Consider the following 27,834-nt stretch of genomic DNA (forward strand, 5'->3'; position numbering starts at 1 on the left):
TCCGTCCTTTCATTTTATTTTTGCCACCACCGGTGGATTTTTCGAGGGACTCCACCTCGTCCACCCCCTCCCCAGTCCCCATACTGCTACTCCAGCGGACACCGTCTCCAGGTTGCATCCATAGCCTACACACACGCAGAGGCCTACACGCACACACACGCCTGAACACACACACACGCGCCTGCACACACACACACACCGCCTGCATACACACTCACACACCTACATATACACGCCTGCACACAACAACATGCCTGCAGATAGACTTACACGCACACGCCTACATACACACACAAACTCGTGATTGCGAAAGACATAGTCAAAATTAAAATTAATTTTTATTTATTAATTGATTTTCCAATTTTAAAAAATTATGTGAACACGCACACGCCTACATACACACACAAACTCGTGATTGCGAAAGACATAGTCAAAATTAAAATTAATTTTTATTTATTAATTGATTTTCCAATTTTTAAAAAATTATGTGAATAATTATTTATTCATTTAATTTATCTTAAAGCGACTTCTAAGACGTATTTCTATTTAATTATTCAGTTCAAAAGTTACATTTTTCTGATCACAATATTTCTGCAGTTTTGTATTTGCCCTCTGCTTAAAATGTAGTTATTTTTACTTTCTTTCTTATTCAGTAAAAGTAGTTACTTTCTTTCTTATTTAGTATCATTAAAAACATGCTTAAAAATATTTTAAAAGTATTAAAAAGTTTTTGTTTTTAAATTATTGCAACTTTTTTTTTAAAGTCGACGGGGGGGGGGGACTTCTTGCCAATTCAGGTAAACATAAGCGATGGAATAATTTTAATCGTGATGTATTTTGCAGTTCTTTAAGATATTTTGTAATTTTTCAATATGTTTAATTAATCCAATTTAGTTTTTATAAGTCAAGGATGAAGAATGCCCCTAAAAATAATATAAATACCTAAATATAATAGAAAACATAGTGATATATGTTTAAATTTATTATAAATAACTAGTAAAAAAGTTAATATAAATAAAATGTTTTTTGAAAATTTTTTTTTTGATTTTTTTTTTTTTTCAAAAGCCGTGAGGTATAAGAAAGCCTTCTTGCACCCCCCCCCTCCTTGCCGGCACCCATGTGCACATCTCTTATTTCCTGCGGAAATAATAGGTGTCACATCATTGTCGTACCAGTAAAATTACAAAAGTATAAGAAACGAGCTGATGTGTGCATCACATGACTTCCTTTTACTCCAATTTAATGTCATTTCCCCATTATTCGCTATTTTAATGTGATTCAATATTTATTCTCTAAATATCACCAACAATGGCCAAATTGAAACCAAAAAAAAAAAAAAAAACTCCGCCAAATTTGTCGCCAAGTTGGCGACAAAACTTGGCGACCAAAAGACTGGCGATATATCGCCAAGTGTCCGACAAATTATAACGCCACTTGAGTTTACATCGAAATTAACAATGATTTCCCCCCAAAAAGGTGCAAAAGACCCCCTTAGGAACATCCGAAAGCAACCAAAAGGGGAGGTGCACAACTAGACCCCACTACGAGTCTATGTACCAAATTTCAACTTTCTAGGACATACCATTTTTGAGTTATGCGAGATACATACGCACATACGCACATACGCACATACACACATACGCACATACATACAGACGTCACGAGAAAAGTCGTAATTACCTCGGTGATGGTCAAAATGGATATTTCGCGTGTCTATACATTCTTAGGCACTTTTCCGCATGTGGTCGAATCGAAAAAAAAACTCAACATTCATTTGGGGGTGAGCAAAATGGAAATTAAGGGCGATTTTTGAGTGAAAATTTTTTCGCGAATACAATACTTCCTTTTTTGTAAAAGGAAGTAAAAAGAAATGAATGAGTTAAAAAAAAAACAAAAACAGCGAGACTAAAACAACGTAAATCCGCTTATTTCAGACCGGCTGAAGAAAACGTAGCTCCACCCATTCCGATAACATCATGAGGCAACGTAGCTGTGACGTCAGTGGTAGACCGTTGCAGATTTATCCGAACGTACAAATGATGAAATGCCATTCTGTGTGGCCATTCACAGTGCAAAATATTTAATTCGCATCTTTACTCACGTGTATTGGCAACGATATGGTTGATAGCAAGCGTAGAGCGCAATTTTAATTCGCTTCTTGATCATCATAGCGTGGAAACGCGGTACAAAATGCGCCATATAGGCATCATTTGTGACGTCATCAAGACCACGCCTTGTTTGAAAAATCGGACATTTTAAAAACTTAATTTAAAAAGTAATTGTTGGGAAAAATGGAAGAATTTTCTGGGTCCATGTTTTTTTTTTTTTGTTTATTCTGTCAATTTCAGTGACTAGAAGTACTACTTTTGACTGAAGGAAACAACCCCATTCTGCAGATTCTAAAATTTGCCATTGAAGTTGCATCTTCTTTAAGCACTTATGGATTTAAGAATGCAAAATATTCTGTCCAGAATGTTAAACAACTGTAGAGAACAAAAGAACAGCTGGTTTTCGGGTTTCTGAGATTGTGTTGGTTTGAATTTGGTTACATTAACCATTCGTAATGGATTTTCGAGTTCTAAGGGCTTATGATCTGAATAAAAGTAGAACGTCTATTAATTATCCTGACCATGTGAGACGTTTTCAAGCGCTCTATGTCGAAATTTTCGGTGACAATCCGAAGTTGGGCAAATTCAAAACCTTTGATAAGACGGCCTGCTCTATGCTTCTGCTTGTTTCTGTAAGCAACAAAAAATTTCGTTTCTTTCTTTTATCTCATTTACATATACTTTTAATGAATTAAGTTAATGATGTTAAGTTTATAACTAAAATTGAAATTCTTTAATTATGCAATTTCAGTTTTTCACTACCTACTGATTCTGATTTAAAATGCTAACATTTCTTTTCAAATTATAAAAGCATTTTTATTTTATTCAAATTTCAGGAAGAAATGTTTGCTGTTTCTTTCGTGAAAGCAGCTCATATACGCTTTGTGGTTTGTTGTTTGATTTATTATAAATTGAATGTAATTATATTAATGTTACATTCACTAAAAATCTGGACTATTTTAACGAATTTTAATTCAATGAACAAAAGAAACGTTTTTGCAGTTCACATATCATAAAGTTATAACTACTTTTGGTCCGATGAAAGAAAAAAGTTCAACTTACATTAGTTGAACGAAATAGAATACTTCAACGTATAGTTATAATACTTAGAATTACGAAATAGAACCGCTATATAAGTGGTCTTATCACGAAAGTAATGGGACGGAAGTGACGTTATAAATGAGCGAGAATTTGACGACTCTTTAGAAATATCTTGAAAAATTTGAAGCCAAAAATATGATTAGCATATATGAGCCTGTGCAGCCATGCTTTTGTATTGTTTTATATTTTTCTAGAAATTATACATTGCTGTCGTAATAGTTGCTAATCATTTGGTAGTCGTATTACTAAATTTTCAAATCCGCCAAAAATATGCAGAAGGTCTTGAAAAAAGAAATTATTATGTATTAATAGAAATTTACTATAAATATTCAGGCAAACCAACTGATCTTTTAAATTTCTTCCACAGGCAAAGCCGTGCGGGTACCGCTATGTTTCATGATAATACATCCTTTTGAATGACGATCTAAACTAGAGCTCATTTATGGATAGGGCGTATGTTGAAAAAAGAAAGAAAAATCAGCTACTGCTTAGTTTTGATTAGGTCCTATTTTCAGGGAAGCTCGATATTGAGTTATTCAAAGAGGGTAATTTGTGATCTTAAACAAATACTTTGCGCAAAAAGAAAAGACATTTGAACTCATCAATAAAGCTTACTGCTTTCATTCTCCAGTTTGATTGCTACAATCAAAATTATTGTAACGGATCCGGTGCGACTTCCAACTTTCTTGAAAGGACGACACAGTTCTTGAGAAACACACAGGAGATTTATTTACACTATGTACAGGAAAGATCGTTAACAACTGTTACTTTAATCATCAGCAATTAAGCAAATATCAATCAACACCGTAAACTCAACGGTTACACACGTATTTACATTCAAATACGAAAAACAACACAGCGAAATGCCTCGCAATAAACAGAGCTAATACACTCTCAGTACAAATTCTCAATCGAGACTGACTCATTCACAAGACGCACGGCGCTTTATACCGAGCGAAGAAATCTCTAGAAAATTCTACTAAGTTCTACACATTTCTCATATCTTCTTTTTATTCATTCACGAATCTTATCAATGAAAAATAGGGGGACCGTATACTTCAATCGAACGTACGGGGGCTGTATATTCATTACAAGAAACTATTTACAGGTTACGTTACTACAATAATTTTAGATGAAAGATAATTTAATAAACGCCAAATTTAGCTAGATTACGACAAAATTAATCACAAAAAAATTACTATTTACCGAATTTGTAACATTATCTTACCGCAAATAATATCCAGGGTACAGAGTGTGATAGGCATGATGATGTCTGTCCACGGCTTCTTGGTCTCCGCCTTGAGAAGTTGGACGAGGGACATGGACTGTTCGTTGAACACGGGAAGAAAGTCCTTCAGGATATCAAAGTGGAAGGAAGGGGTCAGCAATTTCCTGCGGGACTTCCACTTGCTCCCGTGGCTAGGACAATAAATGGAAAATGATTTAGTCATTTCTCTCTCTCTACAAAATCTCTCATTCAAAATTACAAAAAATCTCAACTCTCATCTCTCTACAAAATCTCTCATTCAAAATTACAAAAAATCTCAACTCTCATCTCTCTACAAAATCTCTCATTCAAAATTAAAAAAAAATCTCAACTCTCATCTCTCTACAAAATCTCTCATTCAAAATTACAAAAAAATCTCAATTCTCATCTCTCTACAAAATCTCTCATTCAAAAATACAAAAAATCTCAACTCTCATCTCTCTACAAAATCTCTCATTCAAAAATACAAAAAATCTCAACTCTCATCTCTCTACAAAATCATCAGGTTTTGTAGAGAGTGGAAAAGAAAAGTTGATTTCAAAACATTGATCAATATTTCAAAATTTTAACACAGTAGCACTTTTAATACCTGCAACCGTATAGTGTCGGATCTCGATAACTTGAAGCTTCTAATCGAATATAACTTTATCTTGAAGTTTTAATTGGGTCCCAAACTCCTGAGACTGTTGTGGAAACTTCCTATAATTCGAACCACCAATAACTCGAACGTTTTCCAACTTCATTATTGGTATCCAGAAGTGGAATTTTATTTAATAGTGTAAAGAAACTACATCTGAAGTTGTTTCTATGAACAAGACTTTTTTTTAAAAATTATTATTATTATACTAGCTGCGTTGCCCGGCTTTGCCCGGTCTAACTTGAACATAAAAATTGTGTCAAGAGATGTAAATTCAACAATCAAGCTTAAATAAAGGAAAAAAAAAAAACATCAAGCAAAGTTTCCCTTCCAAACAATGACGACAGAAAATAATTTTAAGAAATTAAAATGAGAAAGATGGATTTAAAAAGCGTAACCATGGAAACGCGAAAATAAAATGGTTAACAACTTGAATGCAGATGAGATTTTTCGAACTTGATTAAAACAGCTTGTAACTTTTTTTTTCCCTTTGGAGATAGAAACTTGGTTTTTCGACCATGGATCGAGATAGATATGGAGTAAAAAATTCGCTTTTTCCAATAGAAAAAAGGAAAACTTTGGTACGATTCCTTCACATTTTGTTGATAGATTTAATGAAGAAAGTAGTGCCTAAATTTCAGCTAAGCCTAAAAAAATTCGAGCTAAAAACGCAGATAACTCCCGCCGTAACTCAGTTAGAGCATTGAAACAAATTGCGCAGAGAGCGGGAAATTCTACTCTTTCCAACGATATATAGTATTAATATGTGCAAGTAATTTTTCACCAACAAATTCAGGAATTTATGTAAAAATGGGCCTAAATTGGAATAAAAAAAGAACTATTCATCGAATATTTTTCGAACCGGTCTGCAAACCTTTTCGGGACTAAAATAAAGATATTGTGAAAATTTCAGCGAAATCGGCCGGGTAGATCTCGAGTTTTGCGCGTTCAAACACACAGACCTTTTTTGGAGACTTCATTTTATACTATGTAGAGATATTCTTAGATACGTAGTATAAAAAATGATAAATATTACCAGATGCATGCAAGATTGCCTGAGTCAGTAATAATTGTGGGAAACAATCCCTACTTTCTTTCGTTTTCTGTTTTAACTGAAAGAACTCAAAACACACCGCTTTGACGTGATTAAAAATCGAACTTCTTCCTTACCCATAAAAGTAAAACGGCAATAAGTATGAAGAACGAACGAGTATTCATTTAGAAACGAAAGCACGAATTTAAGCATATAAAAATTTGTGAAGAATTTCCAAAATATGAACTAACAAAAACAAAGATCACTAAAAAAAACCGTGCGCTTTACTTAATTAAATAGTACACACACACACACACACACACACACACACACACAAAAGAAAAAAAAAAGAAAAGCTCTCTATTATATTTTCCTAAGTGTGCAAAAAGTAGAGTTTCCAAATGTTTAAATGACTTTAAACTCATGTTTGCTCCGGAGAAGCCTTGATTCAAAATTTTCATTATGATTACTTTTAATATTGCTGTTGTAAGGCAACGAATTTTCGTAACAATGGGTTTTGTATTTAATCTTTTAATGGGGAAATAACATGACATTTTCTGTTTTCCATCATAACGTTTTAAACTAAGTTTTTTAGGAATAAATGATAGCCTAAGTTGCTTCCTGATAGTGTAGCTATCTATGGTGAAAAAACGGTTAAAATCTGTGCAGTAGTTTTGAAGATTACCCAGGACATACATACATACATACAGAAGTAGCCATTTACGTATAAAGATTAATATGTGAAAGTAATTGTTCACATCTATATTTCGGAATTTATGTGAAAACTGGGCCTAAATTGAAATTAAAAAAAAAACAAAAAAAACTCATCGATTTTTTTTCCTGAACCGGTCTGCAAACCTTTCCGGTGCTAAAAGAAAGATACTGTGAAAATTTCAGCGAAATCGACCGGGTACTTCTCAAGTTTTGAGCGTTCACACAAACAGACGCTTTTTGGAGACTTCATTTTATACTATGTAGAGATTGCAATATGAAGATTGATAATTTCACGATATTTAACTACTCACACAAAATTACAGAAAACAGATATTGAAAATACTACATACTTTAAATTTTTCATTTGTTTTTTGCTTCGGACTGACATCCTTATATATAAATTAGCCGAAGATCGAGGTACCCGCGTGTTTCAACAATGAAACACGCGCCACTGCATAATAATTTGATAATGTGCTTTGGTAATGTTTAACATGCAGGAAAAGGCTTTATTGAGACAAGACTGAACTCGATCCGGTAACTTAACTGTTTTACTGGTAAGACTGTGTCGTTTCAGGGGAGTTTAGGGTTAATCCACTGGAAATTAAGAGTTAAAATTTCAACGATCAAAATATCACCAAACAGGCAATTTTCATCCGTCATGCCTTGACGGGCGCGACTGACCGGTTCTGAATAAATTGTGTTTGCTCTGTATTTTTTATTATGTTTAACATCTTAATTGGAATGAATTGACAAACACAAGGAAGTAGGAAAGAAAGCGAGTAATTCAAACTCATGTCTGATTTCAAAGCAAATAAATATTCAAGCATGGCATATTGTGAATCGTATTTATCCTTTTAAAGGCCGTGATACATGTGTGTTATCGAAGTTTAAATTCTACTTTTGAAGTTATTGAACACAAATCATTTGTAAATGGGGTCGTTTCAAAAATTTTAAACGTATTTTTTTCTGAAAGAGCATGCTTAAAAACATAGGATCTGACCATTTTTTAAATAATTTATTTAAGTTTAATATTTTTAAAAAATTACTTAAATCTGTGCGCTTTTATTGTTTACACTTCTGTCATCTCACATCACAAATGATGAAATGCCATTCAATGTTGCCATTCACAGAACAAAATATTTAATTCGCATCTTTACTCACGTGTATTGGCAACGATAGGGTTGATAACAAGCGTAGAGCGCAATTTTAATTCGCTGCTTGATTATTATAACGTGGAAACGTAGTAGAAAGATGCGCCAAATTGCATCATTTGTGACGTCATTAAGACCACGCCTTGTTTAAAAAATCGGACTTTTTAAAAAATTAATTAAAAAAAAAAACTGTTGGAAAAATGAAAGTATTTTCTCGGTCCATGTAATTTTTTTTGCTCATTCTATCCATTTCAATGACTAAAAGTAGTACTTTTGACTGAAAAAACCGCCCCATTGTATTTTTCCCGTGTTATCTAAATTTTAGTCTCAAATGTTTTCAACAGATCTCCAAATATGCATTTATCAAGGGCGTATCCAGCGCCACATGGAAGGGGGGTGGGGGTGTATACCTCTTTAACTTGGAAACACTGTTGCATTTATGAGTGTATTTTGTACATTTTCAAAATTAGTTACGAATTTACTGGAGCCAATTCATTGATAAATTTAGAAATTGAAATAATCATTAATTCATTACTAAGATTTTTTTTTTTGGTTTCAATTTTACATTTTTGGAAAAATCGAGCAGGCTACAACTCTCTCTCTCTGGCCCTTTCTGGATACGCCCATGGCAATCTGTCATTCTTCTACTTTTATTCAAGACTAGTGGTACCCGCACGGCTTTGCCCGTAATAGAAAAATTAAAAGGTCTTTTGGTTCGCCTGCACATTTACAAATATTGTATGATGAATTTTCTCGCCAATTGGCTAGTATCCATGTTACGGTTCCACGTTATGATAAATTCGTATCTCGCCAATTGGCCTGTGACCATGTTACGGTTCCACGTTATGATAATTTCGTAATTTACTCGTCCATCTTATGATAATTTTGTTCTTAAAATAGGAATAGAAAAAGAACCACATCGGATTTTCGAAAAATCGCTTCGAGGTGCACACCCCCAAGCTACAAACTAACTTTGTGCCAAATTTCATGAAAATCGGCCGAACGGTCTAGGCACTATGCGCGTCACAGAGATCCAGACATCCAGACATGTGTGTACTGTGGAAGCTAGACTTCACACCAAATTACGGTACAGTTGGGAAAGTAAACCAGCGTACCCCAGGCTGCCAGTTTAATTGGCACAAGGCAACAACAACATCCACAAAATAATCTCATGCACAATCACAAAGCTTTTGGTTAATAAAGGGTCAAAGACTTAAAACGAATGAAAATATGGTTATAGCTTGCCCATTAGGGTTGGCCGAAAAACACTTTTTTTTTTTGAAATTTCGACGGTGGCTTAGTGTGGGAAAAGGTGCCATTGGTGGAGCAAAGTGTATTTAATTTTTTATTTTTGATCAATTTCTCCATTTGCCGCAATGGCTTTGAAGTTTAAACCAAACGCTGTTTTTTTTTTACGTTTTTTTTGCAAAATTAGTGGAAAAAAAATATATATACATATTTTATTTTTCTATTTTCAAAAATGAGTAGAGCGGAAAAAGTGCCCTTGGTGGCACTAAAAGTAGTTTCTTTATAGATCACCAAGCATCTAAAAAGGCATCATATGTGACAAACTACATAATTATTTCAGATAAATAAGGAGAAAATGGTATTTTAACTTTAAAAAAAAAACAAAAAAAAACTCTAATTTGAAATCCGAAACTTTGAATTCAAATTATGTTTTTCGCAATCACGAGTTGCGACAAGACTCTACTGGTTAGAGTTATTGTTTCTAGAAATGGCTCCCCCGCCCAAGCATGTCCCTCCTCCTGGGTGCTTACGTGTATATAGTTGTGTGCATGTGTGTGTAGGCTTACGTGTGTGCACGTAGGCGTGTGTTTGTGTGAAAAGGCGTGCGCGCGTAGGCGACTGTGTATGAGCATGCGTGTGTAGGACATGGACGCCACCGCCCAGCAAAAGTGGATTCCGAGGGACAGTGCTCAGGACCAGCCGCGCCGCCGCCGGTGGACGGTGGTGCTGCAGGCCTGGTCCAAGCTGAAAAAGGAACCGGAACATTAAGGACTGTCAAGTGAGAACAATAAGCAATCGTGATTGCTCAAAAAAATAAATAAATAAAAATAAAAACGGTAAAAAGACAGGCAATGGCCAAAACTTCTACTCATTTCTAGAGAAGGAAAAAATCATACCATACACCTCAATTTGTTATGGAAATTTATTACCGCTAATGTCACCTTTTCCGCACAACCCATCATTAAACGAGCTGATGTGTGCTTCACATGACTTCCTTTTACTCCAATTTTATGTCATTTTCCCAATATTGGTAGTTTTAATGTGATTCAATAGTTTACTCTCTAAATATCACCAACAGTGGTCACATTGAAATCAGATTGAAAAAAAAATCGCCAAATTTGTCGCCAAGTTGATGACAAAACTTGGCGACAAAAAGACTGGCGATATATCGCCAAGTGTCCGCTAAATTGTAACACCACTTGAGTTTACATCGAAACGAGCTGATGTGTGCATCACATGACTTCCTTTTACTCGAATTTGATGTCATTTTCTCATTATTAGCACACATTAAAACATGTGATTCAATAGTTTACTCTCTAAATATCATCTATCTAAATATCAGTGGCCGAATTAAAACTAGATTAAAAAAAAAAAATTAAAAATGTCGCCAAATTTGTCGCCAAGTTGGCGAAGACTTTTTACAAAAAAACTTTTTACAAAAGACTTTTTACTGGCGATATATCGCCAAGTGTCAGCCAAATTATAACACCACTTGAGTTTACATTGAAATTAACAATGATTTCCCAGAAAAAAGGGGCAAAACACCCCTTTGGAGCATCCGAATGCAACCAAAAAGGGAGGTGCACAACTAGACCCCACTAGGAGTCAACGTACCAAATTTCAACTTTTTAGAACATACCGTTATTGAGTTATACGTCATACATACGCACATACGCACATACATACATACGTACATACAGACGTCACAAGAAAACTCGTCGTAACTAACTCGGGAATCGTCAAAATGGATATTTCGCATGTCTATACGTTCTTAGGCACTTATCCACGTGTGGTTGAGTCAAAAGAAAAACTCAATATTCATTCGGGGGTGAGCAAAATGGAAATTAAGGTCGATTTTTGAGTGAAAATTTTTTCGCGAAAACAATACTTCCTTTTTAGTAAAAAGAAATAAAAATAGAAAAAAAAAACTTTTTTTTTCGCTAATTTTGCTAAAAACATAAAAAAGAAAGAAAAAAAAAAGAGCATTTGGTCGAAATTTCAACGCAATTGCGGCAGGTGAAGAAATTGACCAAAGAGTTTTCAAATTTTTTAGGTACACTTTGTTCTACCAATGGCACCTTTTCCGGACTACCTATCATGAAAATTAAAAACGAAAGTTTTTCTCGGCCCATGTCCATGCAGCTAAAATAAGAATATTTAAGTTCTGCATTCATCACAGAAAAAAGAAAAAAAAAAAAGATGGGGGATTATTTACCAAGTCTTTTTTACCTTGTAAGGAGACCGGTTCCCAGCCAAGGGTGTAGCCATTTGTAAGACCAGCTTTTTTCCATTGTTCGCGTTCCACTAATTAGATCCTATAAAGTACAATAGATCGTTAGAGATCATTCAATGTAATAAAAAAGTAACATACAGCAGAACTTCAATTATCCGAATAAATTGGAACCGGACCCATTCGGATAATCAAAAATTAAGATAATTGCCGTTTTCAAGAAAAAAAGTCAATTTTAATTAATTATGGAGTGTATGTTGTAATAAGGGACAAAAAAAAATATTTTTGAAGCAAAAGTGAAATTATGAATTGAATAAATATTCAACTATCATTTATTGAATAAATGAAAAGATAATAAAACAATAAACTAATAAATAAATTTATTAATACACGAGGAAAAATAAATGAGTAAATAAAATAGTGAATGAATAAGGAAATAAGTAAATGAATGAATTAATTAGATAATTAATAAATAAAAGAATGCAAATAAGTTAGTTAATAGATGAATACGTAAGTTAGTTAGTAAATGATTGCACTAGCAATGCATGCACTTGACTGATTGAGAAAAATATTTAAAAAAAAAATTAATTTGAATTTTGACATCTTGAATTCAAATTATGTTTTTTGCAATCACGTGTTTTTTTTGCTTGTGTACAGGCAGGTGTGTGTAGGTGTGTTTGTGTCTGTGTGCAGGCGTGTGTGTGTGTGTGTGTGTGTAGGCGTGTGTTTGTGTCTGTGTGCAGGCATGAGTGTGTGTGTTTGTGTATATGTGTGTATGTGTGTATTTGTGTGTGAGTGTGTAGTCATGCGTGTGTGTATGTATGCGTGTAGGATATGGACGCAACCTAGAGACGGTTTTCGCTAGAGGAGCAGCATCGTGAGGCCGGTCGACGGGTGGTGCTGGCAGAGGAAGGCGCGGAGGGGGGGGGGATAAAATCTTAGCACGCCAAAAACAGTCAAATGAGAACAATAAGCAATCGTGATTGCTCAATAACTCAAATATCATTTAAATAAATACTGCAGCGAATATTAGAAGGTCCCAATTGAAATGTTAATAACAGGAACTTTATCATTTGATAACATCAAAATAATTTTTGACTTACAACAAAATATTAAGTATGTTAGTAAATTTGAGTATCAATTTTTGGAAATTGCTTGTATCATATGCTTTGATTTTCAGAGGTAATTTTATCTTGACTGGAATTTTTTCTTGACCGAGGCCGGCGCCGCGGGCACTCGTCTCTACATAGAGTGGTGGTAAAAAAAAACTGCATCACCCGCGCCGCAAAGGAGAGGAATATCATCCCGACTGCATTCAACACACAGTCAAGCATTCCGTAACCCTGATGATTTGGGGATGTATTTCTGATCAGGGAGTTGGTGGGCTTCACTTTGTGCAAGGAACAGTAAACGCTCAGGTGTATATTGGCATTTTGGAGGAGAAATGGCTTTTATATATATATATATATACATATATTGTAACGGATCCGGTGCGACTTCCAACTTTCTTGAAAGGGCGACACAGTTCTTGATTAAAAATACAGGAAATTTATATTTACACTATGTACAGGAAAGATCGTCAACAACTGCTAAATTAATCATCAGCAATTAAGAAAATATCACACAACACCGTAAACTCAACGGTTACACACGTATTTGCTCCCAAATACGAAAAACAACACAGCGAAATGCCTCGCAATAAACAGAGCTAATACACTCTCAGTACAAATTCACAATCGAAACTGACTCTTTATCATACGTAACAACTTTTTATACACATCGAAAGAAATCTCTCAACTATTCCAGAAAATGCTACACCGTTCTACACTTTCTTATTTCATTCACAAATTTTATCAATGAAAAAAAAAGAATAGGGGGTCGTATACTTCAGCCGAATGTATAGGGGCAGTATATTCATTACAGGAAACTATTTACAGGTTACGTTACTATAATGATTACTGTTCACATAATTTGTAATAATATAATATATATATATATATATATATATATATATATATATATATATATATATATATATATAATATATATATATATATATATATATATATATATACTCGTATATATTATCCGGGATCACTTTACTTCAGTTCCAAACGTCATTTTCCAGGATGATTCTGCTCCGTCCCATAGGGCAAAACTGGTAAGTAACAATTCGAAAACCTTTATCCTGCCATTAGACTTAAATTGAGATGGGGTTAAGTAATTTTTTTCCCTAAACTCATACGCAGGTTCAGAAATGGAAAAATGAGCATGGGGTCAGCAGTTTGCCTTGGCCCGGAAACAGCCCCGATCTACGTAAACAGTTATCGGATTCTTGCTGTTAAATATTTATTTCATAAGTTTTGCAGAATTTCACATATTCATCGTTAATCGGTCGACCAAAACTTCTCACATAATCCCGTTGTTGTGAAAATGCGAGGGTGATGCTATTTTTTTTACCAGCACTGTAGTATAAAATGTGTCCTAGTCTCTAAAAAGCGTCTGTTTGCGTAAACGCACAAAACCCGAGAACTACTCGGCCGAATTCGCTGAAATTTTCACAGTATCTTCCTTTCATCACCGGAAAAGTTTGCAGACCAGTTCGAAAAAAAATCGATTAATAGTTCTTTTTTATTTCAATTTAAGCCCGATTTTCACAAAAATTCCTGAATATGGGGGTGAAAAAATGCTTGCACATATTAATATCACACATTGTTGGTAAGGGTAGAATTTTCCGTGTTCTACGCAATTTTTTCTATACTCTTAGTTACGGCGGGAGCTATTTGCGTTTTTAGCTCGATTTTTTTTAGGCTAAGCTGAAATTTAGGCACATTTTTCTTCATTAAATCTATCAATAAAAACTGAATTAATTGTCCCAGTTTTCTTTTTGATACTTTGAAAAAAGCGACAGTTTAAACTCCAGATCTAATTCGACCTATGGTCGAAAAACTAAGTTCCTATCTCCAAAGGAAAAAAAGTTACAAGCTTTTTTAGATCAAGATCAAAAATTCTTATGTCCATTCAAATTCCACCATTTTCTTTCTGATTTTAATTCCTTAAACTTATTTTATTTGGTGTTTCCATGATTACGCTTTTTAAATCCATCTTTCTTGAATTAATTTCTTAAAAGTATTTTAATATCTGTTTGGAAGGGAAATTTTGCATGATGTTTTTTTTATTTACTTATTTAAGCCTGATTGTTGAATATACGTCACGAGACAATTTTTATTTCCAAGGTAGACCGGACAAAGCCGGGCAACGCAGCTAGTTTTATAATGAAACTTGATCAAAACATTCTTTAAAAAATTTGACAGTAAATTTGTTCCATCAAAAAAGAAAAAGAAAGAAAGAAAAAAAAAAGAATAAAGAAAATTTTACCTTTTTTTTCCCTAGGAGCATAGTGAATGTGGTTTATCGAACTAATTGAACTCCGCTATCGTAATCGTAGTGACGTCAGAAGCCACTGACGTCACTGGGGGAAAACATCCTCTCGGGACAGGACAGACCGGAACGAACTCCGGATATGTGCGCATTGGCGACACACTCTGTCTTTTATATAGTATTATGTATATAGTAAATGTAGCAATTAGAATAGTAAAGTCTAGTGTTATAATGTCTGAATGATCCATTACATGTTCCAGCGAGCATAGGTTCCCTAAAAGGAACCATAACAGTGAAAGTTAAAATATTTCCGTTCTACAATAGTCTCTATTTGATAGTCTGGAATATTTTTTATCAAATGAGTGAGCAAATAATGAAAAAATGAGTAGATTATGAAGCAATAAACGAATAAATGAATAAAATAACTAATCAATACATGATAAAAAAATAAATGATTGATTAAAATATTGAATAAATAAGAAAATTAGTGAATGAATTAACAAATAAATGTATAATTAAATAAAGGAATGTAAAAAAAGAAAAATGAATAAATGAATACGTAAGTGATTTAATAAATGATTGAATTAGTAAAAGAAATGAACGATATCACTTTGCCCGGCAACTTGTGGCTAATAGCACAAAACATCTATATAAATAAAACAAAGAATATGTGTGTGTGTGTGTATGTGTGTCCCTATACAAATCCACAGTTTACGTCGGATCTCGGCCAAATTTGGCAGAGAGGTACTTGGGGACCCGTATTGAGAGATCAATGCCAAAACAAAGCTCCGAACCGGTAGAATTTTAATTTTAGGTCCCGAAAATGGCTCTTTCTACCCGAAATATTTATCAGATCAGTTCGATTTTAACGCCATTCGAAAGCCCGCGAAAAATAACCAAAGAGTTCTTTCACCCCCTTCTAATTTCAAGAAAAAAAGGCTGTAAAATCACCGGGAAAAATTCAAAAGCACTTTAAAGTCTAATGGAACTCTATTTTCACATCGGAAAACTCGTTTGCGCGATCTCATTAAATTAGCGTTCAGAAGGTTAATATTTTTTTTTCTCGGCTGTGACGAAATAAAATGTTGTTTTCGCCTTGAGGTTAAAATTTCTCTTTTTGATTATTATTTGGCGATTTATCTTCTTTCTTTTTTCAGGATTTTAGTTTTATTTATGAAGGATTGCGTTTAATTTATTCGGGAATTTTTGGTATGCCATTTTTTTCTTTAAGAATGACTAGCTGCATTGCCCGGCTTTGCCCGGTCTACCTTGAAAGAAACCATTGTGTCAAGTGAAGTATCTTCAATAACCAGGATTAAATGAAAGAAAAAAAAAACCATCATGCAAAATTTTCTCGCCAAACAATGGCGACAGATACTAAACTACTTTTAAGAAATTAAAATAAACTGAGAAAGATGGATTTAAAATGCGTAACCATGGAAACACAAAACAAAATAAGTTTAAGAATTGAAAATGAGAAAGATGGAAATAAGCAATGAATTCAAAAAGCGTTACCGTGGAAACGCAAAATAAAATGGTTAAAAACTTGAACAGAGAACAGATTTTTGAACTTCATTTAATTCGCTTGTAACTTTTTTTCTAATGGAGATAGAGGGTTAAACTTTCGATCTTAGTTCGAGTTAGATCTGGAGTAAAAAAAACAGCTCTTTCCAATGCTCTCAAAAAGAAAACTGTGGGACAATTCCTTCACTTTTTATTGATGGATTTAATGAAGAAAGTAGTGCCTAAACTTCAGCTACGCCTAAAAAAATTCGAGCTAAAAACGTAAAAAACTCCCGCCGCAATGAAGTTAGAGCATTGGAACAAATTGCGTAGAACGCGGAAAATTCTTCCCTTTCCAACGATATGTAATATTACAATTTGCGAGTAATTTTTCACCCCCATATTTGGGAATTTATGTGAAAATTGGCCCTAAATTGAAATAAAAAAAGAACTATTCATCGAATTGTTTTCGAACTGGTCTGCAAACCTTCTCAGGATTTAAAGGAACAAACTGTGAAATGTTCAGCAAAATCGGCCGGGTAGTTCTCGAGTTTTGCCAGTTCAAACACATAGACGCTTTTTGGAGACTTCATTTTATACTATGTAGAGATTATTTTGACGAGAAATTTTACTGTATTTTTTTTTAAATTGAAGCCCGATTGTAAAACATGCGTTTCTTGACGTAACTTTTATTTTCGGGGTAGACAGTGCAAAGCCGGGCAAAGCAGCTAGTCTAAAATAAAAATAAGCTTAAAATTAAATAAATAAATACTGCACTTCATATTAGTGAGTCTCAGTAAAAATTAAAACATGTATCATTTACAATAAGGAAAATAAATGTTGACTTACCAACAATTTGAGTATCAATTTTGGAAAATTGCTTGTATTAAGATATGCTTTGATTTCCAGAGATTTACTATTCGCAACTCCAGCGCTCGAATACGCTACCTTGCGGTGATTTATAAAACTGCCGGGAAAACTAAAACATTGCCACCTTGCGTTCCACGTATGTCTGCTGACGTAAACACAGGCAGTTTGTTCTGAGTATTTATTAACGCAATCGATGTGTCTTAGTTTGCTTTCAGCTACAGAAATTAATTCGTCCCTTAGTAGTATTCTCGAGCTTCTCAAAATAATGTTAGTTTTCATTATTTCCTTCTAAAATATGAGTTGATTGAGAAATGGTGAAAGCGAAAATTCTGGATTAACAAACTTGGATAACGTTAGACAAGGTAAAAAATTTTACTGTTTTGTATGAATTTGTAAGAATATGGGGTTTTTTTTAAATCTTAAATTAATTAAACTAACCATATTTTACAGCAGCATTTAGTTGGAATGGACAGTATGCAAAATATATTCTTGAATACATTATCGTAGAACAAAATGAAAAATGTTTAACCGAGAAAGAATTTACTTTATTCCTTTTATTCTCAGCTGAAAGGTTTCGCCAAATTTTGTTTAGGGTTATAGTTTTAGTATTGTGCGAGCAAAGTAGCCTTGGCGAGATTTCGCGTTTTTAGTTAAACCATTTTTAATTTTTTATCATGAGTGGAATAAAATGGTAGTAAGATTACAGAATTCGATAAGTAAAAAGAAATAATGGTCAATCAACTGAAAAGAAAACTACCACCATATATATATCCGTGAGAATTTTGTTGATGATTTGCATAACATGACATAATTAAATCGTAACTCAGAAATTAGAATAATTGAAACGGAAAAATTTTAAATTAACCGATTCGGGAATTCGAGAGAAATAACTCAGCTACAAATGCAAAACAATAAGCGCTAGCCAAGCAAGGCAAAAAAAGTATCATCTTCTAACGATAATAATTTATAATGTCATATTGAATTTTCTAGCATTAATAGTTATTCTTGTCAGGCCACAATTATTATTTAGTTTTATCAAGAATTGATAAATATCGAATTCAACATCGTGGAAATAGCTGCTTAGAACTACGAACTACGTAGTTTGCATTAATCTTTGACGTTGAGTAATGCTTCTTGAATTCTCATTTCTTTCTACGTGGGCCAGAATATCCACAAGACTTTGAAAATTAATTTAAAAAGAATAAAGCGAAAAAATCATACATACGAACAAAAATCACAAAACTTTTAGCATTTTCTTCGTTACCACATGCGTTTGTTTTAGTTTTTTCGTCCGCCATTAGACAGTGACTGCAGTGCCCCCTATAGTTCGTTGGAGTTGCGAATTGTTTCACTGGAATAGATCTGTGTGGTGCTAAGTACATGGTTAAAAGGTTAAAATATTACTTAATACTGTCTGACCATCGATTACTTGGAAAGGTTAATATCCGATTTATAGGCGGAAATGGATGTATCTATTAGTTTATAGTGGTTAGTTGGTTTGTTACAGATGTGCACTTTTGCCTCTCCATTATTTAGCCTTAGTTTGGTAAAAAATGAAAATTTGCTCTCAGCAACATTTTTTTAATCTGAAGTCTATTCTATCTACATATATTCTCACGGCAAAAATTAATTGATTTATTTATTCACATCAAAGTTTTGAGCTTACCATTTTTTTTTACGTTCCTGAACGAAATCGCAACTCCAACGAACTATAGGGGGCACTGCAGTCACTGTCTAATGGCCGACTTAAAAACTAAAACAAACGCATGTGGTAACGAAGAAAATGCTAAAAGTGTTGTGATTTTTGTTCGTATGTATGATTTTTTCGCTTTATTCATTTGAAAAGATTTTTCAAAGTCTTTTGGTTATTCTGACCCATATAGAAAGAGATGAGAAACCAAAAAGTATTACGAAAGTAAACAATTAATGCAGAACACACAGTAAGTTGTTCTGAAGCAGCCATTTTCACGATGTTGAATTCGGAATTCATAAATTTTTGGTTCGCTTCGAACGGCATTTTCATTTTGTACCGTTTTTTCTATACATTAGTACATATTAAGTTCAGTTTCGTGACATTTCCGGCATTTGTTGACATTTTTGTCACATAGTGCACATACGTGGCAGACTGTCAAGAGTAACGTTTAACACTAGATAATTTATTTCTATGACTATATGATTGGATATCCAAAGAAATCATGCATTTAATTCTTTCGTCATGGAAATGATTTACCTGATATGCGAAATCTTGTCAAGATACATTATTCTTTCACACAATTTTAAAACCATAACCCTATAAACAGATTTTTGGCGAACTTTTATTTTTTATTGTTCAAATTCTTAACGTTCTTTCTGGATTTTTCAATCTGTTCTGCGATAAATATTTTCAAAAAATTTTATTTGCATACTGTCTATTTCAGTAGGATACTGTAGTAACAAAGGTTATTTAAATCATTTATGTGGAATTAGGTTAAGGAAAAGTGTCCAGTCAATGTTGTTAAGTTCGTTTTTTTTTTTCATCGAATTGAAAAACTGATATTTATTCAAATTCACTCAGAACAAAATAAATAAAATGTGTACTCACAGTTTATATATGGTGGTAGTTTTCTTTTCAGTTGATTGACCATTATTTCTTTTTACTTATCGAATTCTGTAATCTTACTATCATTTTATTCCACTCATGATAAAAATTAAAAATGGTTTAACTAAAAACGCGAAATCTCGCCAAGGCTACTTTGCTCGCACAATACTAACACTATAACCCTAAACAAATTTGGCGAAACCTTTCAGCTGAGAATAAAAAGAATAAAGTAAATTCTTTCTCGGTTAATCATTTTTCATTTTATTCTACGATAATAAATTCAAGAAAATATTTTGCATACTGTCCATTCCAACTAAATGCTGCTGTAAAAATATGATTAGTTAAATTAATTTAAGATTAAAAAAAACTCATATTCTTACAAATTCATACAAAACAATAAAAAATTTTACCTGGTATAACGTTATCCAATTTTGTTAATCCAGAGTTTTCTTGTTTATGCTTCCACCATTTAATACTTTTTTGAAAGAAATAAGGAAAACTAACATTATTTTGAGAAGCTCGAGAATACTACTAAGGGACGAATTAATTTCTGTAGCTGAAAGCAAACTAAGACACATCGATTGCGTTAATAAATACTCAGAACAAACTGCCTGTGTTTACGTCAACGGACACCGTGGAGCGCAACGTGGCAATGTTTTAGTTGCATTCGCAGTTTTATAAATCACCGCAAGGTAGCGTATTCGAGCGCTGGAGTTCCGAAATAAAAATATTTTATTTTCTTTTTGTTGTTTCCATGGTAACTATTTTTGTTTTCCCTTATTTTATTTTAGAGAATGCAATAAATGAATAAGGCACTAGTGACATTATAAAACGCGTGCATTAAAATCCCATCGTTATTTTTTTTCCCTTCTCCACTGCTAGATTCATTCAGATATAATTGTCTTTACTTGGCAGATTTCCAAATTACATACAATCTGCGGTCATACAGTACGTGGCACTAGAAACGGATTAAATGTTTCACCATTTCACTTAGCCTCGAATTATTCCTCTACGTTGTACAAGAACATGTTATACGGAATTTGATGAAAAAGTTTCGGCATTATTATGAGATCCAAATTGTGGTTCAACCAGGGGCGTGCACGGGGGGGGGGGGGGGGAGAAAGAACACCTTTTGACCTGAATCTGAGCCTGAAGGGGCCCCAAGACCTTTAAAGTGAGGGGTGAAATATATGATCCACGTATTGGTAAACAATATGGAGGGGGCCGCGGTAGAAGTTATTTGTGACTGGCCCCAAAATGTCTGTGCACGCCCCTGGGTTTAACCCATTCCGAAATTTAAAATGGCGTAGTGAATAATTTTGTTTTAATGTTACCATGACTGATAAAGTCGTTAAAATTAAATGGTTAAGTTTTCTAAATATTAAAGTATACATACCTCAACTGCTTGCGCTTTCACGAAGAACACGAAGGGAGTATATGAGATCCAAAGGCAAAATATGCCGTTTTTTTTGGAAGATCCTTGCGTAGGCACAAATTAACTGCAGTAAACCTAATAAGAGAAGAAAATGCATACACATTTGGGTGTCCAAAAAAAAAAAAAAAAAAAAAAAAACTCTAATTTGAATTCCGAAACTTTGAATTCAAATTATGTTTTTCGCAATCACGAGTTGCGACAAGACTCTACTGGTTAGAGTTATTGTTTCTAGAAATGGCTCCCCCGCCCAAGCATGTCCCTCCTCGTGGGTGCTTACGTGTATATAGTTGTGTGCGTGTGTGTGTAGGCCTACGTGTGTGCACGTAGGCGTGTGTTTGTGTGAAAAGGCGTGCGCGCGTAGGCGACTGTGTATGAGCATGCGTGTGTAGGACATGGACGCCACCGCCCAGCAAAAGTGGATTCCGAGGGACAGTGCTCAGGACCAGCCGCGCCGCCGCCGGTGGACGGTGGTGCTGCAGGCCTGGTCCAAGCTGAAAAAGGAACCGGAACATTAAGGACTGTCAAGTGAGAACAATAAGCAATCGTGATTGCTCAAAAAAAAAAAAAAAAAAAAAAAAAAAAAAAAAAAAATCAGTGTTTTAAGTCGCACACCTTCTTATATATATATATATTTTTTCGAGTCAGAACAATGGGGTTGTTTCCTTCAGTCATAAGTAGTACTTTTAGTCACTGAAACTGATATAATAAGCAAAAAAAAAAAAAAAAAAACCATAGACCCAGAAAATTTCCTTCATTTTTCCAACAGTTATTTTTTAATTAATTTTTTAAACTGTCCGATTTTTCAAACAAGGTGTGGTCTTGATGACGTAACAAATGATGCTCTTTGGCGCATCTTTCAATCGCGTTTCCACGTTATGATTATCAAGAAGCAAATTAAAAATGCGCTCTACGCTTGCTATCAACCCTATCGTTGCCAATACACGTGGGTTAAGATGCGAATTAAATATTTTCCTCTGTGAAAATGGCAACACAGAATGGCATTTCATCATTTGTGATGACATCGGCAAGAAATGTAAACTAATTAATATATTAAACTTAAACAAATTATTTAAAAAATAGTTAGATCCTATGTTTTTAAGCATGCTCTTTCAGAAAAAAATACTTTAAAAATTTTGGAAACGACCCCATTGCAAAAAAAAAAAAAAAAAAGTTTCATTTCATTTGAACAACGGCAACCCGTGCCGACTTATGCCTGAAAGTGTGTGTAGGTAGGCCGAACCGAAATTTTTTTTTCTCGGAAGTTTGGAAATTTCATGTTGATAAAACGTTGCCCCTATAGCCCCACATGTACCACAAAAATATTTATCCAAATTAAAAAATATTTAGATGACTAGCAGGAGGAATAAAACTTGTAATTTTCTTCAAAAAATTGATTTTTGTTCTATACATTTTCATAAAAATGTGAGGGATGTTTTAAGAAGAAGAATATTTCTAGTGAACTCGGGGATTAGTGCTAAATAGAAATTTTTGCTCTTGCAATTTTTAAGTCTCCCACATAGTACTCAAAATATGGATTTTTTCAAGATTTAAGTTACATTTTTTTTTCTTATTTTTTTATTATTCATCTGCAAATGTTGATTTGAAAATGTGTTCGCCAATGATTTTTGAACTTAATATTTTGTTGAAATGTATATGTAATTTTTTAAAAGATAAATCGAAAAAATCGATTTTTTGAAGAAAATCATAAATTATTTATGCTTCCTGATGGACACTTAAATACATTTTAATTTGGATAAATATTTTTGCGATACATATGGGGCTATATGGGCAACGTTTTATCAAAAGGAAATTTTAAAATTTCCTATTTTTTTATTATTCGGCCTAGTACACACAGGGCTGGTTTACACTTTCCGGCGCAAGTCGGCACGGGTTGCCGTTGTTTAAATTATGTAAAACTTTTTTTTTACAATCGTTTTGACCTAAAGGGAAAAATATTTGAAGGTGTGCGACTTGAAACATCGACTTCGTTTTTTTGGGTCACCCTAATGTCCTTACAAGGTACCAGGTGTTTGATTTAATTTAAAAATATTATGTCTTCCAAATTTTCAAATTAAATTTTAGATTCTCCTTAGAGTCAGGGACGGATACAGACTAGCATTTTAGGAGTGAGCGCTAAAAATGATTTCGAGAGTGCACGTGTTGTTACAAAAGAAACATTTAAATTGTAAACTGATAAAATCAGAGAAAAAGACCTTGAAAACACGCCGATTATCGTCATCATTCAGGTAATCATTCAGTAAATATCAAGAAGCGTTCTTCAAGGTAAATTGATTATTCAAATGAACTGACAATAAAAACGGTAAAACTTTCTGTCCAAAGCATTACCTATTCGTAACAAAAAAAAAAAAAAAAAAAAAAAAAAAAAAAAAAAAAAAAAAAAAATTGAATTTTTGGCATTTTGAATTCAAATTATGTTTTTCGCAATCACGAGCGTGTGTGTGTACGAATGCGCGTGTGTGTTTGTGTAGGCGCATGTGAGTGTGTTTGTGTAGGCGCATGTGAGTGTGTTTGTGTAGGCGCATGTGCGTGTGTTTGTGTAGGCGCATGTGTGTGTGCATGCATGCGTGTTGTGTATGCAGTGCTGTGTATATACGCACGCGTGTGTGTAGGGGTTCATGTGTGTGTGTGTGTGTGTGTAGGAGTTTGTGTTTGTGTCTGCGCGCAGGCATGAGTGTGTGTATGTGTGTGTAGGCGTGTGTGTGTATGCGTGTAAGTGTAGGATATGGACGCAACCTGGAGACGGAGCAGCATCGTGAGGAGCCGGTCGCCGGTGATGCTGCAGAGGGTGCTGGCGGGAAAATAAAATCATAGGAATTCAAAACAGTCAAATGAGAACAATAATCAATCGTGGTTTCTCAAAAAAAAAAAAAAAAAGGCTAACTGAAGCTGAAAAAAACTGTGTTTGGGGAGTTAACGTAAAATGGTCCCATTATGAACTATTTTTCGATGTTTTCTATGAGAATTCCGTGTAGATCTTTGATTTAGAAATTTGAGGACTTTAGCAATGGTAGCTATACATCTCGTCTTTCAAATGAAATGTGTGAAAAAAAAACTAAGTTGTAAAGAAGAGGAAGGGGAGTTTTCCCCCCGTGGCCCATCGTTGACCCCTACGGGGTACAACGATGGCTCACCTCATTTTAACCTAGAAAACACATTGAAAGCTTGATCTGGCCTCTTGTTGTCTGAGGCTACAAGCTGCCTTCTGCTTGAAACTGTATAAAAAAATTTTTTAGTCCATTATTTACCTTTTTACTTCTTTTTACAAAAAAAGGAAGTATTGTATTCGCGAAAAAAGTTTTACTCAAAAATTGGCCTTAATTTCTATTTTGCTCACCCCCGAATGAATGTTGGGTTTTTTTTCTACTCGACCACACGTGGATATATGCCTAGGAACGTACAGACACCCGAAATATCCATTTTGACGATTCCCGAGTTAAATACAACGAGTTTTCTCGTGACGTCTGTATGTACGTATGCATGTGCGCATGTGTGTATGTATGTATGTATCTCGCATAACTCAAAAGCGGTATGACCTAGAAAGTTGAAATTTGGTACGGGGACTCCTAGTGGGGTCTAGTTGTGCACCTTCCCTTTTGGTTGCATTCGGATGTTCCTAAGGGGGTCTTTTGCCCCTTTTTGTGGGGAAATCATTGTTAATTTCGATGTAAACTCAAGTGGTGTTATAATTTGGCGGACACTTGGCGATATATCGCCAGTCTTTTGGTAGCCAAGTTTTTTCGCCAACTTGGCGACAAATTTGGCGGGTTTTTTTTGTTAATCTGTTTCAATTTGGCCACTGTTGGTGATATTTAGAGAGTAAACTATTGAATCACATTAAAATTGCCAATAATGGAAAAAGGACATTAAATTGGAGTAAAAGGAAGTCTTGTGATGCACACATCAGCTCGTTTTCTCTCTCAATGTTTTAAGGTTTAATCATCATTTGTCGTCTTTAGTGATTAATAAATTTCAACATGATAAGTGTAGGTAACGTTCTTCATTATCTGCCCTACATTTGAAAACTAAAAAAATCTCTCCAACTAAAGGCTATTTACCTATATTTAGGTCCCAAAACATGCGTAGGTCTGACAAGTTTTTGAACGAAATCAACAAAAATTTTGAAAACTGAAATGTAAAATCACATTTCACATTCTAAATATCATCAAAATAAATAATTTTAAAAAATCATCTCAGTTTATATTTGATCCAGATTTCAGTCAGCACATTCTGCAAAAATTCCTATGAATACGGGCGATAGGGCGACCCCCCAAGCTTTCTTCTGTCTTTTTCTTGCCATTATTTAAAATAAATAACACAAAATATGACGAAAGCATCCCTACAGAGAATAAAATGAAGCTCCAAGCCACTAAAAATCATGAAAAATAGGTGGCCCATTTGTTAACCCCAGCATTGCCATTTTCGATAAATATTGAGAGTTGGTTCGCAAATCACCGGTAAGGAGTCCACAAATAATGTCATGATTAGCGGGGGGGGGGGGGGGGGGGGGCGGCGGAGTCGTTAACTTGTGACAGTTTGTGATAAGAGGGGGGAGGGGTTACAATAAGTGTGACATCACGAATCTTACTAATATTATATATGCGAAAGTTTGTCTGTATGGATGTATGGATGTATGGATGTTTGTTACTCTTTCATGCAAAAACTACTGAACGGATTTTGATGAAACTTTACAATAATATAGCTTATGCATCAGATTAACACATAGGGTAGTTTTCGTCCCGTTATGGGGGGCAAAACCCCCTTAGGGGAGCCATAAAATACAATATTCGTATAAATTCTCTAATATAGGGATGAAAAAATACTTGCACATATTTACATTATATGTCCATCGAAAGCTCTGATTTTTCTGCTGAAGATGGTACCTATTCGAAATTTCTAAGTAGAATAAAAAATGAGTTATGAGCTTTTTAGTTCCATGTTCGAAGGCTTTCCTAAACTCAATACAGTATTTAGTGTATCATCTCAACTCCCTGTCGATAGCGACAATTGTTGTATTGTTGACTATCTTTGCTTTTCGTGACTGTTCAAGGCTTTTCTCAAGTCAAATCTTGAAGTAAGATTTTTGCACAAGATTGGCAAATAATATATGATTTGGCTGATCATTTTCCATTTAAACGGAACTTTAATGTAATTAATGGTTTTTATTATTATTTATGCTGATTGAGCACTTACTCATTATCCAATCAACCAGCAGATCGCCAAAACGTTTGCAGAAAGATTTCCGTAGCTGATGCATTTGGCAGTTTTTTTCAACGTCGCTGTTTTTGAAGCCGAAGACTACGTCATAATGTTTCTCAGCTTTCACCATGTAAACAAAATATCGCCAATCAAAGACTCTTTAAAAAACTTTTTTTACTGTATTAAATAATCCAGCAACTAAATTAGGCAAATCCATAAACAGCACAAACACTTCCATTAATTTTCCTTTTTGCACAATTTCAAACAATCGCCAAATTTTACTACTTATTTTGGAAACATTTCGGATGAAACTCTTTAGCGCCATTTTATGGTGACCAAAAGTATCTCAGCACCTGGCGATAATATCTCTGTAACGAAATATCATATTACATCATATCGTATCGATATGATATATCATTAATATCATATCGTTTTACAAAGTAAGGAAAGAAGGAGGGAGCATCATCGAAGGTATCCCAAAACGATTCCCGCAAATTCGGTAAAATCGCACCGAAGTATAAGGGGATTACGAGCGCGGCTATTTATTTTTTTAAAACTTCGTACGTCAATAGCAATACAGAGAAGGTTTTTAGACTCCATGTTAAAAAAAAAAAAGTATCAACAGATTAATCTTTTTAAACATGAGAAGATGAATTTCATGTTTTGGAAATTTGTATATGCTTAAATATAGTGCTTTCGTTTCTAAATCAATACTATTTTGTTCTTTATACTTATTGCTATTTTAGTTTTATGGGTAAAGAAGAAACTCGATTTTTAATCACGTCAAAAAGATGTGTTTTAAATTATTTCACTTAAACCAGAAAACAAAAGCAAGTAACGATTTTTTCTCATAATTATTACTGACCCAGGCAACGCAGGGTATTTTTGCTAGTTATTTATAAGAATATGTTTATGAAAAATGGCATGACACGTGACAAAGGGTGTATGGTGAAGTGTGACACCTAGTGACAAAGAGAGGTGATTGTGGTGAAGTTTTTGATCATATACATTTCACGAGAAATGTGTTTGGTAAAAACCTCCCCGGAAAAAATTTCTGGTTACTCCCCTGACTAGTTGTACCTTTTTTTTTGAGCAATCACGATTGCTTATTGTTCTCACTTGACTATTTTGAACTCCTATGATTTTATTTTCCCACCACCTCCCTCTGCCAGCACCACCGTCGCATCGACCGGCCTCACGATGCTGCTCCTCTTGCGAAACCTGTCTCCAGGTTGCGTCCACATCCTACACACACACGCATACACACACTCATGCCTGCCTGCACACAGACACAAACACATATGCCTACGTACACACACAAACACACACACGAACACCTACACACACATGCGCGTACACAC

General features: G+C 34.3%; 1 protein-coding gene across 2 annotated transcripts in view; it reads right to left on the reverse strand.

Annotated features, from left to right (window-relative positions):
• The window catches only part of LOC129225562 (cytochrome P450 4V2-like), a 73,178-nt gene that overhangs the window by 31,857 nt on the left and 13,487 nt on the right, over positions 1-27,834 (reverse strand). For both annotated transcript variants that reach the window (XM_054860008.1, XM_054860007.1), the window contains exons 2-4: positions 21,218-21,331; positions 11,489-11,574; positions 4,438-4,628 (exon numbers count right to left, since the gene is read on the reverse strand). In XM_054860008.1, coding sequence (XP_054715983.1) covers positions 4,438-4,628; positions 11,489-11,550 — 253 coding nt within the window. In that variant the 5' untranslated portion in view covers positions 11,551-11,574; positions 21,218-21,331. The remainder of the gene's footprint in view (positions 1-4,437; positions 4,629-11,488; positions 11,575-21,217; positions 21,332-27,834) is intronic.

Source organism: Uloborus diversus, chromosome 7 (assembly GCF_026930045.1).
Source record: "Uloborus diversus isolate 005 chromosome 7, Udiv.v.3.1, whole genome shotgun sequence".
In the NCBI taxonomy this organism is placed as follows: domain Eukaryota; kingdom Metazoa; phylum Arthropoda; class Arachnida; order Araneae; family Uloboridae; genus Uloborus; species Uloborus diversus.